The sequence below is a fragment of the Hemibagrus wyckioides genome, linkage group LG08 (genome assembly GCF_019097595.1).
Source record: "Hemibagrus wyckioides isolate EC202008001 linkage group LG08, SWU_Hwy_1.0, whole genome shotgun sequence".
In the NCBI taxonomy this organism is placed as follows: domain Eukaryota; kingdom Metazoa; phylum Chordata; class Actinopteri; order Siluriformes; family Bagridae; genus Hemibagrus; species Hemibagrus wyckioides.
Window position 1 is genome coordinate 15,186,711 of NC_080717.1, and position 16,907 is coordinate 15,203,617.

The 16,907-nt window shown below is 37.6% G+C and overlaps 1 protein-coding gene across 1 annotated transcript in view; it reads left to right on the forward strand.

Annotated features, from left to right (window-relative positions):
* The window catches only part of kdrl (kinase insert domain receptor like), a 39,247-nt gene that overhangs the window by 8,347 nt on the left and 13,993 nt on the right, over positions 1 to 16,907 (forward strand). The window contains exons 4-26 of the mRNA XM_058397303.1: positions 496 to 617; positions 1,577 to 1,736; positions 1,865 to 2,001; positions 2,504 to 2,675; positions 2,752 to 2,869; positions 2,956 to 3,104; positions 3,697 to 3,778; positions 5,855 to 6,051; positions 6,597 to 6,718; positions 7,552 to 7,711; positions 7,813 to 7,949; positions 8,086 to 8,257; positions 8,343 to 8,460; positions 8,565 to 8,731; positions 9,850 to 10,006; positions 11,278 to 11,392; positions 12,585 to 12,690; positions 13,777 to 14,061; positions 14,273 to 14,419; positions 14,774 to 14,902; positions 15,837 to 15,943; positions 16,263 to 16,398; positions 16,789 to 16,893. Of these exons, the coding sequence (XP_058253286.1) occupies positions 496 to 617; positions 1,577 to 1,736; positions 1,865 to 2,001; positions 2,504 to 2,675; positions 2,752 to 2,869; positions 2,956 to 3,104; positions 3,697 to 3,778; positions 5,855 to 6,051; positions 6,597 to 6,718; positions 7,552 to 7,711; positions 7,813 to 7,949; positions 8,086 to 8,257; positions 8,343 to 8,460; positions 8,565 to 8,731; positions 9,850 to 10,006; positions 11,278 to 11,392; positions 12,585 to 12,690; positions 13,777 to 14,061; positions 14,273 to 14,419; positions 14,774 to 14,902; positions 15,837 to 15,943; positions 16,263 to 16,398; positions 16,789 to 16,893 (3,300 nt within the window). The remainder of the gene's footprint in view (positions 1 to 495; positions 618 to 1,576; positions 1,737 to 1,864; positions 2,002 to 2,503; positions 2,676 to 2,751; positions 2,870 to 2,955; positions 3,105 to 3,696; positions 3,779 to 5,854; positions 6,052 to 6,596; positions 6,719 to 7,551; positions 7,712 to 7,812; positions 7,950 to 8,085; positions 8,258 to 8,342; positions 8,461 to 8,564; positions 8,732 to 9,849; positions 10,007 to 11,277; positions 11,393 to 12,584; positions 12,691 to 13,776; positions 14,062 to 14,272; positions 14,420 to 14,773; positions 14,903 to 15,836; positions 15,944 to 16,262; positions 16,399 to 16,788; positions 16,894 to 16,907) is intronic.

Below are 16,907 nucleotides of genomic sequence, written 5' to 3' on the forward strand. Positions count from 1 at the left end.
ATGCTGTTCTTTAATGATGCAATTAAAAAAAAAATTATGAAAAGCCACCTCTTGATCCAGCAGTTGCAACATTAGTATCAGTTCCTTTTTTCAGTCTCAATGTGAATGTGAAACCATATTTAAACAAAATTATGAAACAGCCAACCAGCCCTTTTTGTAATAACCTGTTTATTACACACTGAAATGCCATGGCAGACAGAACCCAACTGTTCAGGGACAGAGAAAAACAAAGATGCAGGGACAGGAAGGTATTTGTACAGGGCTGGATGACTTTTGAGAGACGGAAACTGAGCATGATTGTGTTGGAAGCTCTGGTCATTGACTATTATTTCCTATTGGGCTCCTGTTTTTCCAGTGACTAAATGAGTGTCACAGTAGAAGCGTGTGACGGAAATTTCAGCAGATACTTCATATAGTTAGATCACATATGCATATACGGTATACATATAGTACACACAAAATTATAATCTACTTATGTATTTTTTTTTTGCCTAGATCATGATCACCCATTCCTACAGACCTCTGATGAAAAAATCCTTTTTCTACATACGCATAAAAAAATTCTGGATATTCCTTGCAGGACAACATCTCCCAGTCAACATGTTACTTTGGAAACAGTAAGTATTTTTTATTTTTTTGTCCAATAACTTTTTATTGAATATTCAAGTATAAAGACAAACAAACAAATGCAATGCTTAAGGAGTTTGGGGGGGGGTTGGTAGACAAAAAAATACATTGAGTATTTTTTTCAGCTTGAAGAAATATGTTAGGACTTTGTTTGGATGTTTTTTGTGCAATCATGAACCAACCACATTTTGCAATTAATCACACTCAAAACAATCTAGTTTTCTTCCTGTCTGCTTTCAGTTGACACATTAACATTGCAGCAGTTTATTACAATGATTTTATTACTATGAGCTTTTGAAGGAATTATAGGACTGTAAGCATTTTCCAGGTTCACATCCTTTAGATATTTTCTGAAGCATTTGGATGTGTACAGATACATTGACACAGATGCAGGGAAGCTTCAGACGAGTTGTGGAGCCAGCAAGTCTACTTCCTTTAAGAACAGGAAGGTGTTTGTACTTTTTCCATACAGAACAGAAGCGATATCTATAAATACAACCAGGATTTTATAGATGATTACCATGTGATATTGGTAGGAAAAACAGCTGGCCAAGATAGTTCAAGAAGGTTGATGAACACAAATCATGATGTATTTTCCAGTGTGCACATATTGTGTATGTGCTCTTAAGCTGTACCCAGTGCTGCTTCGCTACAGATACTTCTCAGTTAGATATTACAGATTGTTGTTGACCTTCCTGCTGCTGGAACATCTGTGGCATTCCTCCTACCCATTTCCTTCCTTCCTTCTTTTCCTAACATCATGACAGAACATAAGAAAAGCAATACACAAAAGATCAGAGATAATACTACAGACTTTTTTTTATGTCTTACAACATACAGAAAGTCCCTTATCATGTGTCAATATGTATCGGTTTTCAGTTGAACTTAATTCCCTCTCATAAAAAACAGAACTGTTGGATGACCTTAAGACTGATCTTTTTCTTTTTAGGTTCCCCACATGAAGGACTCTGTCAAAGCACATGTGTCATGGGATCCAAAAGTGGGCTTTAGGGCTCCACTGGGTCAATTTAAGAGCTACAGCTTAGTCAGATGTGTCACCAATGTGAATGACAAACAAGTCACAGCAAATTTCATCTTAATCGCTCTTAGTGAGTGGTTTTTCACATGTTCCAAAATATAAGATGGTCGATTACATGAGTTATTGTGCCAATATCTGTGTTTGTAATGCTTAGTGTATTGCAGTATACATTCATGTCCAACACTGTGTTCTGCATAGGCAATGTTCTGAACAATCTACATATTGCTCCTGAGCATCCAGAAGTCCTGGTTGGAGACACCCTGGTTCTCACCTGTTCAGGAAACACCACATACAATGGCAGGATTGAATTTGATTGGCAATTCCAAAACAGATCTGTAAGTATTTATCATAAACCAAAATAAATTATTTACACATCATGTAAAACAATCTGTGTTTATACAAGATATCTTAAGTCTTTTGTCCCACATACATGATATGGCCAAAAGTAGGCGGGCACATTTAGGGCTTGAGTTTATCCACACCAACTGTGATAAACCACATCTTTGTAAAGATCTCCTTTTGTACACATGAGCATTGTCATGTTGGAACAGGTTTCCTTTTGGATGTATAGGAATGGCGGCACAAATGATCATATCCATGGTTCAAAATCTAATGGAAAGTCTTCTTCCCAGAAGTAAGGAAGATATAGCAGCTAAGGGGAACAACTAAATATTAAAGCCAATGGTTTCAGAATGAGATGTTCAGTACCCAGGTGTCTACATACTTTAGGCCATATAGATGACATTGAGGTTGCCTTGGTAAAAATATAAATGTACTAGTTTAGGGTTATTATAAAAACAGTAATGACTACAAAGGAATTGTTTTTCTGTATCCCAGATCAGTAGGAATCATAAAATTTATTTGGGAAGGAGTGACCCTAACAAGATCATTGTAATGAGCAGCAAACTTATTATACCCAGTGTGACTGCGGAGGACAGTGGCATTTACACTTGCACAGCAACACTAAATGACATTAAGGAGCATGCGTCGGTCACAGTCATTGTACATGGTGAGTATCTGATGAACAGATTCTGTGCTATTGCTTTAGTAAATCAGCAATCTGATTATTTTGTTATTGTTTGTAGAGTTTCCTTTCCTCAGTGTAACCCTTGGTACACATACACCTGTCCCTGCTGAAGAAGGTAAAAGGTCGGACTTTAAACCGCAGGTAGATGCTACGCGTGCAACAGACAAAGAGTTGTGGTAGGTTCATAAAATCTTTAATGAAATAAATAAACAAAAGTATAAACTAGAGATTCTCTGTATTTTACTGTAATGCATTTTCACAGGTACAAGGATGCCTCCTCATGCTATGAGGTAATGGGTTATGACTCTATCAAGGAGGTGAAAGAAAAGGATGCAGGGGTCTTTACCTTTGCTTTATCCCACCAGAAGAATAGGCTTTACAGGAACATAAGCTGCCCACTTTTTGTCAAAGGTAAGGCAACCAACTGTTTATCTGTGTTATTTTACCTGAGTCTGACAGCTGCCTTGCATAGAACCCATATGCTGCAGGAAGCTTATCCCCAAACCACAGCACAGGGATCCTGGGACAGTATGTAGAGCAGAATTCCTTTGTTCCACAGACCCTGGTGGCTCAGATGTGCTATGGGGGATTTGGTTAGCAGGTTTTGTGTTCATAAATCAATGCAAAGTTATTCTGACTGATCTCCTTCATCCTGTGATGAAACATTTGTATCCTTATGGGTGTCATCCAGGATGACAACATCAATATGGCACAAGTGAGATTTCAGAGACAGCCATAAAAAATATCCACTCACTTTCAGAATGAATTGTAACAAAAATATGTTCAGCTTATAGTATAATGAGGACAATTATATAGCTAGCAGTGTATTTACTACTGTGATAATTGCAGTTATTGCAGCCTGATTAGATTATCCTCTCTGGAAACAAAATTCTGTTGAGCTGTCTTATTCATCTGCATGTTTTATAAGGCTGTAAGTGGTATGAATGCTGGTAGTAGAGTCACACTGTTTGTGAATGCCGTGGCTGTGTTGTATTTCCTGCAGGGACGGTGCTAGCCCCACAGCTGCATCCTCCCAAAGACACGCACCTGCAGCATGCTGGAGGCTTCCTTATACTCATCTGCAGGTACTGTATTCTCATCTCCAACACACTCCCTGCAAAACTACAAATCTATTTCTTTTGCTGCTACAAATGCTAAGAAAGTCTCTGCATACTGTCATGTGTGAAAAATTTTCTTTTTCCAAAACTGTCGGATGTCGGATATCTTTTACAAGGTGTACACTTATTACATTTGTCATTATAATGATGACATGACAAAATATATCACTTTTATGTTCTGTATTGCTTCAGAGGAGATTAATAATCAGGGCCACTTCACAAGAAGGATAGTTGGTATGAGTCCAGAAACATTTTTTCTGACTCTGCTTACTCCTAATGCTCTTAAATCTAAGCGTAATTTACCCTCAGCGCTTAAATTAAAACAGATAAGAATGGTATTTCTGCCTAGGGCATTACACATTCAATGACTCTGTGAACCAATCAGCATGGCCTCATTTGGTTAAACCATTCTTTATAGTATTCAAAAGTGGAAGTAGTGTGAAATGAAACATACATGTTTTTTGAATATTTATGGGTACTTGCATCATGGTGCAATCATGTCAGGAATGTAAACCTCTCTGGGCCTGCAGAGTGTGACGCTTCCCTACAAGGGCATGTGCTGTTAATGTCTCTGATTTGTCCATTCTATCTTATTCATTATGAGGGACTAAAGTTGTTTGACCTCTCAGTCTGGAGGCAAACTCACTGGTATGTCAGACATGTTTGATGCTCTTCTGGGAACACACCATCAAAGAAAAGGCATGTTCCCATGTGAAAGTCAGACTTATCAGAATGCATGAGATTAACAGGGGAGAATGTTTTTTTTTAGAACACTTAAAAATAAACCATTAGATTATAAAAAAAAAAGATATATTGAGGAAAAATTTATGGTATGAATATCCAGATAACTAAACATATCCAACTGATGCTTGTGTACTACAGGTGTAACACTGCCAAATGAAATCAGTGGATTATGTCTGATCAGAAGTGTTTTTTTCATTCGTAAATTATAGTCACATATAGCAATTTGGAGAACATAACTTCAGTTAACTGTAGTAGCTACAGTTCCTTAACTGTAGCTACTTCAAGTCAAATTCATAATTGGTCTTGACCAGAGCTTTTAAGGAATTTTGTGTGGACTATAAATTAATAAGTATTTCTTTTGAATGTAGTTGGCTCGATCCCACATTACATGAAATATCTGTTTGTACTAGCTTTACAAAAAGCAGTAGGCCTTTTTTATATCTGCTTAGACTTCAGTCAAAAATGCATTTGTACCCAGTTACATAACTAAGAGGTAGAAATTGCAACATTGTCATTAGGATGTGTGAATTCTGCCTCTGACATTGTACAGTTGTTGGGGGTTTTTTGGATCTGCTAGTAATATTCTTGAGGGAACAGTTAGTAAGGAACACTGCATGTTCATGTTAATCAGTACTGAAACAGAAAAATAATTTTATTACTAATCTTAAACTGTTAGATATTTTTTTGTCTATAGCAACTATGCCATTTTGCGAGGTTGCAGTATTTACCGTTAGCTAGATTTTTGGTTCACTACCTAGACAATATATTAACTACTAGACTCTATACCAGGCTAACCTGACATTAGTAAAGAAAGCAGGATAACCTAGCAAAATAAAACAAGTTGATGTTAGCAAATTGTTGAATCTTTTTTAAATTAGATGTACTTCATGCCTTTAAAATTTTTAAACTAATTCTGCTTACTCCACAAAACATTTTACTGAGGAAGGGTCAGGGACACTTATCCTAAAGCTCCACACAGCAGTCCAGTTGCTTATCCATCTTCAAATGTACATGGTTAGCTATAGTGCTAAATCCATTCTGGCACTGCGTCTTAGCTTCCAAACTCCACTGAAACAGAAAAATACTCTGTGGTTAGGTTCCCCAAAATGGACAAGTAACAGAACCTCTAAGGGTTCTAGATATAACTATTTCTTTTTCTCAAGAGTGTTATGTGGGTTCAGCATTTTAGTATCGCTACTCTATATGCAACAGGCTGAAAACATTGCATCAGGCAAATTGTGTTATCTGTGGATGTTCCTATATGTTATTTTTAATTGTCATTAATGATCTTTGGATTAGGGGGTCTAGCCAAGTACAGTGGAAGCTTCCCAGTAGGAGTCTAAGCTCTGAAGGTGTCCAAGTTGAACCGTGTGAGCAAACTGCACACTGCAGCAAACTGGTGATACACAATCTTCAGTTCACAGACACAGGATACTACACCTGCAGTCACAACAATTCCAGAGAAAATGAGATTTCCACATATGTCTTTGTCGAAGGTAAGTTATTGGGTTTAGATAGGTCAGTTTGGTGTATAATTTATTTATCCTTTACTGTAATACACCTCAGGCTAAGGAATAAATAACTGGAATGATCATAATTTCTAGAGTTAGTAGGCAGTGTTTTATCTATTTTATGCTATTTTTGTTTGCTGTATAAAAACATAAAGTATAAAAGTATAAGTATAAAAACACTTTGTAAAAACACACAAAAATCTTTAGAACTAAATGCTCCAACAACTGTAGCATTTACAAAGCCAGAAAATACAAAGAGACAGAGATGGAAAGAAGAAAGCATTTGTATAGGGATGGATGACACTTGGGAGGTGGAAGAGGAGTGTGATTGTGTTGGAATCCTATTATACTCTATGAAACCTATTACACTCTGCCCAGTAACAACCTTTTTATTTATTTTAGACTTACAGTTCACTTACAGAATTTTGAAAACACTATGTCGCATATATACAATCAACATTATTTGCAATGCTTGACCTGTATTGCCTGTGGAAATATGTAGTTAGATAATCATATATTTTTTGGCACAGATCATCATCATCCATTTGTGGATAGCAGCAGTGACCAGATCCTGTTTGCATACAGGAATGACAAATTTCTGGAGATCCCTTGCAGGACAACATCTCCTGGTCAAAATGTTACTCTGGAAATAGTGAGTATTTTTACCTTCCTGTTTCACCCATTGTAAAGTCAAATATTAATATTTTACAGTATGGTTTGTCATAGTATCATGAACCAATACAATGTTTTGTGAGTCAGTAATTGCACTGTAAGCAATCTGTGCTGCTTATGTATTCCTGACTTATTTCAGTTATCATGTTAAGACAGTGGTGAATAAGTTTATTACAATGAGGCATTGACGGAAGTATGGGACTATAAGAATCTTCCATGTCCTCCCATGCTTCAGACATTTTCTTAAGCATTTGTATGTGTTCAGATACAGTGATAGAGGTGCAAGGAAGCTTGAGATGGGTTGTGGAGCCAACCAGACTACTTCCTTTAAGAACAGGAAGGTGGCTGTATGGAATAAAAGACAATGACTATAAATACAACCAGCATTTTATACATGATTGTCATGCAATATGCAGGAGGTAGAAAAAAAAACAGCTGGCCAAGATAAGTCAAGGAGGTTGATGAACTCAGATCCTGATGCATTTTCCAGTGTGTACATATTGTCTATGTTCTCTTAAGCTATACCCGGTGCTACCATGGACAAATACTTCTCTGTCAGGTGTTACAGATTGTTGTGTGACCTTCCTGCTGTTGGAACATCTGTGGCATTTATCCGATCCATTTCCTTCTCTTCCTCTCTTTCTGAAACCATGATAGAGCAAAAGACATGAAATGATACCCCAGAAATGTTACATGCCTTACAACATAATACATTTTACCACATATTTCTTAATAAGTATCAGTTTTCACTTGAACTTCCGCAGCTAGAGATAGAACTGTTGGAATACCTCAACACTGATCATTTCTTTTTAGGATCCTCCCCTGAAAAACTCTGCCAGAGCACATATATCATGGGACCCAAAAGTTGGTTTTAGGATTCCACTAAATCGTTTTCAGAGCTTCAAAACGATCGAATGTGTTACCAGTGTGAATGGAGCAAAGGTCACATCAAACTTCCTACTCCTACGTCGTAGTGAGTATTTTGTAATTTGAATGTTCTTAAATATAAAGTGGTCTACATGATTTAATGTGTAAAAGTATACCTTTTTTTGACTTTCTTTCTCTTGTGTGTAGCTGTGGTTCTAAGAAATGTACGCATTACTCCTAAGCCTGCTAGAGTCCTGGTTGGAAACACACTGAACCTCGTCTGCTCAGCAGACACCACATACAATGGCTGGATTGAATTTGATTGGGAATTCCAACACAACCCTGTAAGTTCTTAGGATCTTGAGTCCTTTTGTCCTGCATATAAAATTAAATTAGTTTTTAGTTAAATACAAATTGACTAGGTTAGGGTATTAATTACAATAGTAATAATCACAAAGGAAATGCTTTTCTGTATTCCAGATCAATCGGACTCACAAGATTAATGTGAAAAGGAGTGACCCTGACAACGTCATTAAAATGAACAGCGAACTAGTTATACCGAATGTGACTCTAAAAGACATTGGCGTTTACATATGCACAGCAAAACAAGGTGGTTCTAAGAAGCATGGTAAAGCCAATGCCACTGTATATGGTGAGTATGTGATTCTGTGATTCTGTGCTATGAACTTTTTGTTTGTTTGTTTTAGTAATGAGAGATTTTTGGTTACACTTTGTAGAGCATCCATTCCTCACTGTGACCCATGGAACACGTAAGGTTATCACTGTTGAAGAAGGTAAAAGCTGGAACTTTAAACCACAGGTTGATGCTCTGCCTGCACCAGACAAAATAGTGTGGTAGGATCATAATATTGTTTTATAATGAACAGTAATCCGTAATGCAGTGCACATTCAGAGTAATTGAAGTTGAGATTTTCTGGATTTTATTGAAATATTCACAGGTACAAGGATGGCTTCCCCATCAATACCTCCTTATGCTATGAGCTAACGGGCTATAACCTCAACATCAAGGAGGTGAAAGAAAAGGATGCAGGAGTCTTTACCATTGCTTTATCCAACCTGAAGTATGGGCTTTACAGGAACATCAGTTATACATTTTTTGTGAAAAGTAAGTCAACTAAATCAAATACTAGAATGGGAATGGGTTTGTTGGTTAGTCCTTTCTCTACAGCTTAATTTTCCCTGGCCCTCTTAGTTTCCACTGGTGAAATGGGCTAGATTGACATATTGAATGCACCTGGACTTCATTAGCAGCCTTTGAAAGGGACTTGTGGGTCTTCAGAAATACACATTGCACTGTGCACAGCCAACTATCATTCCTGCTCCTTCCTTAGTCTCCACTGAACTGACTTATTAAACAAAATGACCATGTCCCTACCCTATTAAACAATTTGGATACTATTTAAAACAAACTACTTAATTACAGAAAGCTATAGTCAGCAGTTCTTCTGTATCATCTTCTGCTCATATAAACTAGAACTGTAGAAATGGTCAAGGACAGAAATCTTTGGAGCAATCCCAATAAAAGCTGAAAGTGTCATGCATGTCTAACATTGTGCAATTAGAAGGACTGCTGTTAATTACAAGTAATTATTATTTCAATAATGTTGTTTGCAACATTTGGGACAGAGAGGGATCAGTATTATCAACACACCCAGTTTCTGTTGTTTAAAGATAATCATTTGTGACAATGGGAAAAAGTTGCTCATGTATTAAGGTCTGATTTCAGTAGGTCAGCACATTCATGAGAAAAATTGTCTTTGTTGGAGAGGAATAGCAAGAATGTTCCTCTTTACATTAAAGGACTAGGCTCAGCAGAAACATACCCACTGCATATCGAAAGAATTCTCATACATCACATTAAAGTGATGCCTACTGCAGAATTGCTGTGTTATGGTCAGAGCTGTGCAGTATGAACTTAGGTGATCACCATTGCTGGTGTGTGGTGGTAGGTCATTTGGGTCTCTCATAATCACAATCACTGAAAGGTTATCAGCCAGTGAGGTCTCAGAGTCAGCCTTATCTCAGTCAGCCAGAGAGTGAGAGCCTTTCCTTTAATGCATACCTGAGTCCTTCTTGTCTACTGCTTCCTCTTTGGCATCCCCTCTCATTAATCCTATTGTTACTAATTGTTGTCCTCTAGATTGCTTGTTCCTTTCACTTCATTCTCTTTAATAACCTTTTTGCCTCCAGTTTTTTATACCCATATTTTGTGTGTCTCCACAGTAAAACCAAGAATATCTGAAGAAGAGGTGGCTCCTTTAGGCCTTCAGACTTACAGGGCAGGCCAGGAGCACCAGCTTACCTGTACTGTCTTTGGATTCCCAAAGCCCAATATTACATGGCTGTGGCAGCCTTGTGACCTGGATCAAAAGCTCACACAGTGAGTTGGTATTGCAAGAAGTTAAATGATGTCGGTTACAATAAACAACTGTCCAGAAAAATCAGTATGATCCACAATTCCTCACTTGAACCATAGACATGCCAGAGACATAGACAGAACCATTTGCTCAGGTGAAGCCAAACATATAAATCTTGTGCTGCCATCCAGGTGTCCCCAGTTTAAAGGGCAATTTGTGAATGAACCTGACAAAAAGTGGTATCTGTGCACCCAAATTATATAGTAATTATAGCAAAAGATCACAGCTGTAAAATCAGGTTAATATAAAGGGTAAATGGGTCATAGCTGTGGACATGATTAGAGAATGAACTTTTGGAGCATTCACAATGAGAACTCAAATCTTTCATGTCTAACATTTTGACACAGAGGAATCATTAATGTCAAAGCCAACATCTCTGGTGTTCAGTGATAATTAGTTGTGACAAATGTGTTAAGAAGAGATTTCAGCAGGTCAGTACATCAATCAGAGTAATTGTCTTCAATAACCTTCCTCTTTTCAATAAAACAAGAAAAAAAAATGCAATAATTCCAGAATTCATAATTTTAAAGTGATGTTTATTGCATGGTTGTTGTGTTATTGATTATGGTCAGAGAAGTGAGGTGATCACCGGAGTGTGGTGTGGGTTGTGGTACGTTATTTGTTTGAGTCTCTTGTAAGAAAAAGTTATCCAGTGTTTCAGCCAGGGAGGTCTCAGAGTCAGGCTTATCTTAGTCAGCCAGAGAGGGGCGTTTCCTTCTAGTGGTGACGCATGTCTCAGCCCATCCTGTCATGCTACCGCTTCCTCTTTGGCCTCTACTCTCATTAATCCTATTGTTACTTTCCTCAGTAGGATATAGCATAACCTTTTGTTGTCTTCCACACAGTAAATCAGAAAAAAAAACACTAGACATTTGTGGGTGATCTTGAAATGCATATAGTCTTAAGTGGCATTTGTTAAACAGATGATTTTCGTTAATGCTAGGAAATATTTTCTGGCAGTAGCATATCCTTTTCAACTTTTTTTTGTATGTTTACAGCCAATTTTGTCTTCTTATTTACTCATGCTCTCAGAAGCTGTATTTCTTTCACTCAAAGCAAAGCGCAAAAGGAGCTGTATCTGAGTAAAACACATTTTCTGCACACGTTGCATGTGCATTTCACATGTTTTATTTGCCAGTGTCTGCATAGAATAAGCCTCATTCAAACATATATGCTTTTTTCAGTCTTTTGGCAGTTTTTAATCACAGAAATTCCTTTCCTCTATTTCTTGTAGGTGCAAATTATATAGGAATCCAATAACTGTACAAGAAAGTGCCAAAAATTCATATCCAGCAAACATGATTAAGGCTGTGTCCAATGAGCTTAAGGAGATAAATGGCAGAAACAAGGTATGTATTGTATGCTGAATACATAAACAAAATTCAAATTAAACTTTTATACATATTTTGTGATATGTTTTGTACCCTTTTTGAAAGCAAGTGGTAACTAGTGTAAAACCAGTTACATTAAATGTAAAATTGTTGTTAATCAGAAACCCACATGTAATTGTGAGCTTCAAGATTGCTTTTCTGCTTTCTGATGATATCTCACAACATACATGTAATGACCTCTGACAAAATGTTGCAGTATACCACACACAATTTATATCCAAGCCATATTTACCTAGCCCTTGTAAACGAAAAGACTTGAAGTTAAATGAAAACAAAACCCAACTTAAAAATTAAGATTTGTTGAGAGCAAATTCCTTTAATTCTCATATAAATTCTTCACCTTTAAACAACATACTGGTAGGTTTCTGCTTCAGAATGTGTTGCAATTACAAATGAAGAGAAAGAAGAAGGTTTGTGTCCAAGAGAGAGGGCATTAGTTATAATGCCTCGCTGAACCATTGGGGATTCAATCCTTTGGGAATATTTGTTGAAATGCAAGCTTAGGAACATGGACATTTTGCATTTTGCTGTAATACAATACCGCATAAGAGTAGTAACACCTGGTAAATAGTCTAATTTCTATGTTAGACATAAATTTGCAATTTCCTCAAAATTTCATAGGTGATTTATGTTACTGCCAATCAGAACCAAAATAACACAGCAGAAACCCTCAGTGCTTGGCCTGAAATCCAGTTCCCTGCTTAGTTCTTGATTAACTTACTGACAATGCTTGCAAAAATATAAACTTGACTTGTTTGTATCTACTTGTTTACAAAGCCTTTTCCCCTATATGTCAGGTGTAATTAGCTTTGAGTACAGCCTGGAAAATTACTGACATTTATGTTGAGACATGCTGAGACGGCATACATTTGAAGTGATTCCTGTACATTTTATGGGAGCTCTTGAGTCTGCTCCTTTGCCAACAACTGAGTTTACTGTTATGTCTAATAAAATTCCACTTGTGTACTGACATTGTATAAATGACATGCAACCCAGCAACTTTCTATACTCCCAGCAATAGTTTATGCTTCAAAACTTATTTTCTGCAAACCACCACAGTGTACCATATGATTAATTGCAGTAATTTAGGTAGTGTACTAAAGTAGGTGAAACATTTACATTGCAAAAAAATGTGTTGCTTTTTACACAGACAATAAGCACCCTGGTTGTGAGGGCTAATGTGTCAGGAGTGTACACATGCAAAGCCAGCAATAGCCTTGGAGAGAGGAGAGTGATGACTCATTTCTATGTGAATGGTAAGTGAAATATCTAGATCTAATCTAGCGTTCCAGGGATAAAACATGCTAAGAAAATTGGTCCCTGCTGGTTTTTATTATTTGGTTAAGCACACAGTAAAATCTGGCTCTTTTATGTATACTGATTTATATATACATAAGCTAATGAGTAGCTTAGCACATGCAAAAAAGCAATCTTTGCACATCCACACTGGACTGTACAATTAGGAGGGGGAGGGAGGCATTAATTGAAACCATATCACCATGCAGCATTGCAAATTAGAGAACCAAAAACACAAACTGCGCCCACTGACATATGACACATGATTCTGTGAAGTGTGGAGTTCCACTTCCTGAGAGCACTGTGCTTTTTGGCACAGTTCTTTCTTTTATCCTGATTGTGAATCACTATTCCTGAACTGAACAGGAGGGGTATGTAATTGAGCATACTTCAGCTGTGCTCATGGGATTATAACAATGAGAAAGAGTTAGGTATATTGTATAACAGACAGACTTCAGGCAGCTGGAGTTTGAACAGTGAAATAGAAAGGGGACATGTTAAAATCAGTTACTGAAATTAGCAAATTAAAAGCGCTGGCAAGCTATAGGGGACCAGAGAATACAATGGCCTAGAGAATGTGCTGTGCCAAGGTGGGGATGACTCTAACCACAGGAATGCTGGTGAGAGGGACCGAATTGTAATAACAGCTGTGTTCTCTTACGGAACTCGAGACGCTCTCCAGCACTGTGAATAAACAAGCGTGTTCCAGCTCCCCTGAGGCCTGGCCTCAGCCTGGTTTCTATTGTAGCTGCTTCAGGTCGGCCATCTCTGCCGCCTTCCGCCAACAACCTGCTTCCAATTAGTAGTGATGAAACAGGAAATAACTGCACATTTGACATTCCGTGACGGAGATGTGCAGCTTTGTGTGCTGTAGTGTGGGATACTACAGTATGGAGTAGAACCATGCCTGATCACTATTTCTAGGACTGTTTATGTAATGTGAATATTGTTATATACTTTATTGTAAAGAATCTAAAAATCTGTGGAAAAATCAATGCTGTCGTTTGTTCCTAGTACACAAATCTAACTTTTTTATTGTGTTTCAGAAAATTCCAAGTCTTTTGAGGTCAATCCCTTGAAAGCCACTGAGGGAGATGATGTCACTCTGACTTGCCAGGGCACACGGTTCCTCTATGACAGGCTGAGCTGGTATGATTCAGAGGGTCGCCCAGTTCAGAGTAACAGCTCCATCCAGATCAGTAATTGTTCTGTCTCCCTATCACTCCGACTGAAGAATGTTTCTAGACAACACACAAATGGCTTTGAGTGCAGAGCAATCAACCTCATCACTAAATCTGTGGTCAATTCATCTTCTAACTTAATCATTGATGGTGAGTGACTTTTATTAACCCATGAACATTTACATTACATTTATTCGTGTATGCTATTATGATGTTATAGCATTTTCCGTTTCTGATATAATGCTAATTCTGCATAATTGCATATCTAGCTGAAAGATTTTGAATGTAACATGCATGTTACTATGTGAAAATAGACATATCTATCATTTTCAGTTTGTTAACTTGTCAACTATTTGTACAGAGAGGAGAGTTCCCTTGTTGACACAGAACTTGACCAGTCAGGATGTGAACAGCAGCAGTACACTGACACTAACATGTCTGGCTTATGGTGTGCCACCTCCACTTATTACATGGTACAAGGACAAGATTCCCATCACAGAAGGACAAGGTGAATCCGATCTGCTGTTCAAGTTGTTCTTAAACGTCATATTGTTTCATCACATTCAAAATAAAGGCATAATTTATGAATAAAATAATTCATATAAATACTCTCGAGCACTATGAATTTACAAGCATGTTCCAGCTTGAACACACTCCAATTTATATGTGAACAAACATACAGTCAAAGTCATTCTACTGGTTCCTCTTAAGGTTTCTTCATCATATCATATCATATCATATCATGTCATATCATAAAAGTGCTACACAAAAAACTAAACTAAATTGAATTGAATTGAATTTTAATGAGTAATTTAAGAATTAGAGAGCAATATACTGTTGACTCATAAAAAAATGCTTGCAGGGGTTACTCTGAAGGACAATGGTGTCCTGATAATCCAGAGGGTAAAGAAAGAGGATGAAGGCATGTATGAGTGTCAGGCCAGTAATACTGAAGGTGCAGTAACCTCTAGTGCAGTCATCACTGTCCTGGGTGAGTATCAAATCACACTTCTCATTTCTTAAAACCAGTGCTCAGTACTCAGTTATTGCAACATAGGTTTGGTATGTCAGCACAAAAGTACATTCTTTTTTTCTATTTTTATGCCAACATCACAATCCATGATGAGCTGAAATATATATATGTATGCGCTGATGTATTTGTGTGAATAGGATTAACAAAACTTCTAGCCAGACTTTTTTTTTTCATTTTTAACCCATCCCATGAGATAGACTCTAAGGTTTCTGGGAATGCCATACAAATTCCAAGGCATTTTTTTATGATAGAGGTTGCAGAGAGGGTCCCTCACTTGGGAGTTGACCTTTGTGCTATCAGCAAGGAGCTTCACTAATGACTGGCAGAATAGCTTCTTAAAGTAGCGAAAGGCTTGAAACTTGAAACACTCTAAGGGAAGACAAATGACCAATTATGGTGCCCAGTACGGCACAACACAGCTTCTACTCGCAGTGAGTCCATTTGAATGATCCCACAGGCAGTCACAAATGTTCTCTTCTGTTCTCTTAGTGGTAAAAGCTGTCTGGTGTAACCAAGTGAATGAATTTGGGATATTTGAGAATGTCTGCATTGAGCTTGTCCAAAGCCAAGTAGAGCGGGAAATGTGCTTTGATTGCTTTATTATTTGTTTCATGCCTTTTGGAAAAAGAAATTCCTAATGGCTTAGGCAGTATGCTGACTGGTGGATTTTTTGTAATTGATCACAGAGTGTAGACTGTGCAATAATGAGAAACTATGCTTCTTCAGAAATAAACATTGCATGAACAATGTCTTGTGCCTGCATGTCCAAGCTGAATACAAAATGATTTAAAACAAAACGACAATAAAGTAAACAAAGTTGCAAAAAGTGCCTCAGGGGACTGGCTTACAAACAACATCTTGACCAGTGGTATGCACTTTTGTCTTACTTCAGGCGATGAAGGCAAGCCAAATATCGAGGTGATCATCCTTGTGTGCACAGGAGCTGCTGCCACATTCCTTTGGATCATGCTCATTCTCTTCATCCGCAAGCTGAGAAAGGTAACGGCTACAGTAAGGCTTTAATTGGTTAGAAAACCACTGCTTTGCCTCTGTTATCGAAAGTTTTGAGAACTGAGAACTTCTAAGAATATATGCAGACTGGAAACCTGTGGGTTTACCCTAACAGAAAACATTTAATCAGCATGTTTTTTATATAGATAGATATAAATAGTAAGCAGTTTTATACTGGTAATGCTAACTCTTCAAAAGTTGTGCATACATAACACACTATATTTTGTGGTCTATTTTCATTATAACAAAAGGTTATTCAATAAAACCCCTAATGGAATATAAAATGCAAATCTCTACTTTCATTTAGCCAAGTTCTGCAGATCTAAAGACAGGATACCTGTCTATCATCATGGATCCTGACCAGATACCTCTTAATGAACAGTGGGATCGTTTACCTTATGACAGCAACAAATGGGAGTTTCCCAGAGACCGCCTTCGACTGGGTGAGTTTAATTCCTACATTGGTTTAAGCATAAAAACGCCTAAAGGAACCTCAAAAGTGAGTTAATCTTTAAAAAGCCAAATAATGAATAAGTTTTCAGTATGGATATGGTCATGCACTTGTGATGTTTGGCTTTTCGGATGGAAGTATTGTACCATTATTTCTCAGTGACCCGTGTTTGTCTTACGTTCTTTAGTACCCCATAAATTCCCTGTGGAGAGCTAGAGAAGTGGTCCCAAGCTCTGCATATTGTTTTAATTACCAGCACATATCTTTACTGACAGGACAAGCAGCCTGATTTATGATCCTCGAGGTAGGACAAAGTAAACCGACAAACTCACGTTCTCTCTCTCTCTCTCTCTCTCTCTCTCCCTCAATCTCTCTCTTATAGGTAAAACTCTGGGCCATGGTGCTTTCGGAAAAGTTGTAGAGGCTTCTGCATTTGGCATAGACAAGCTCTCAACATGCAAAACAGTTGCTGTTAAAATGCTGAAAGGTAAGTTAATGACA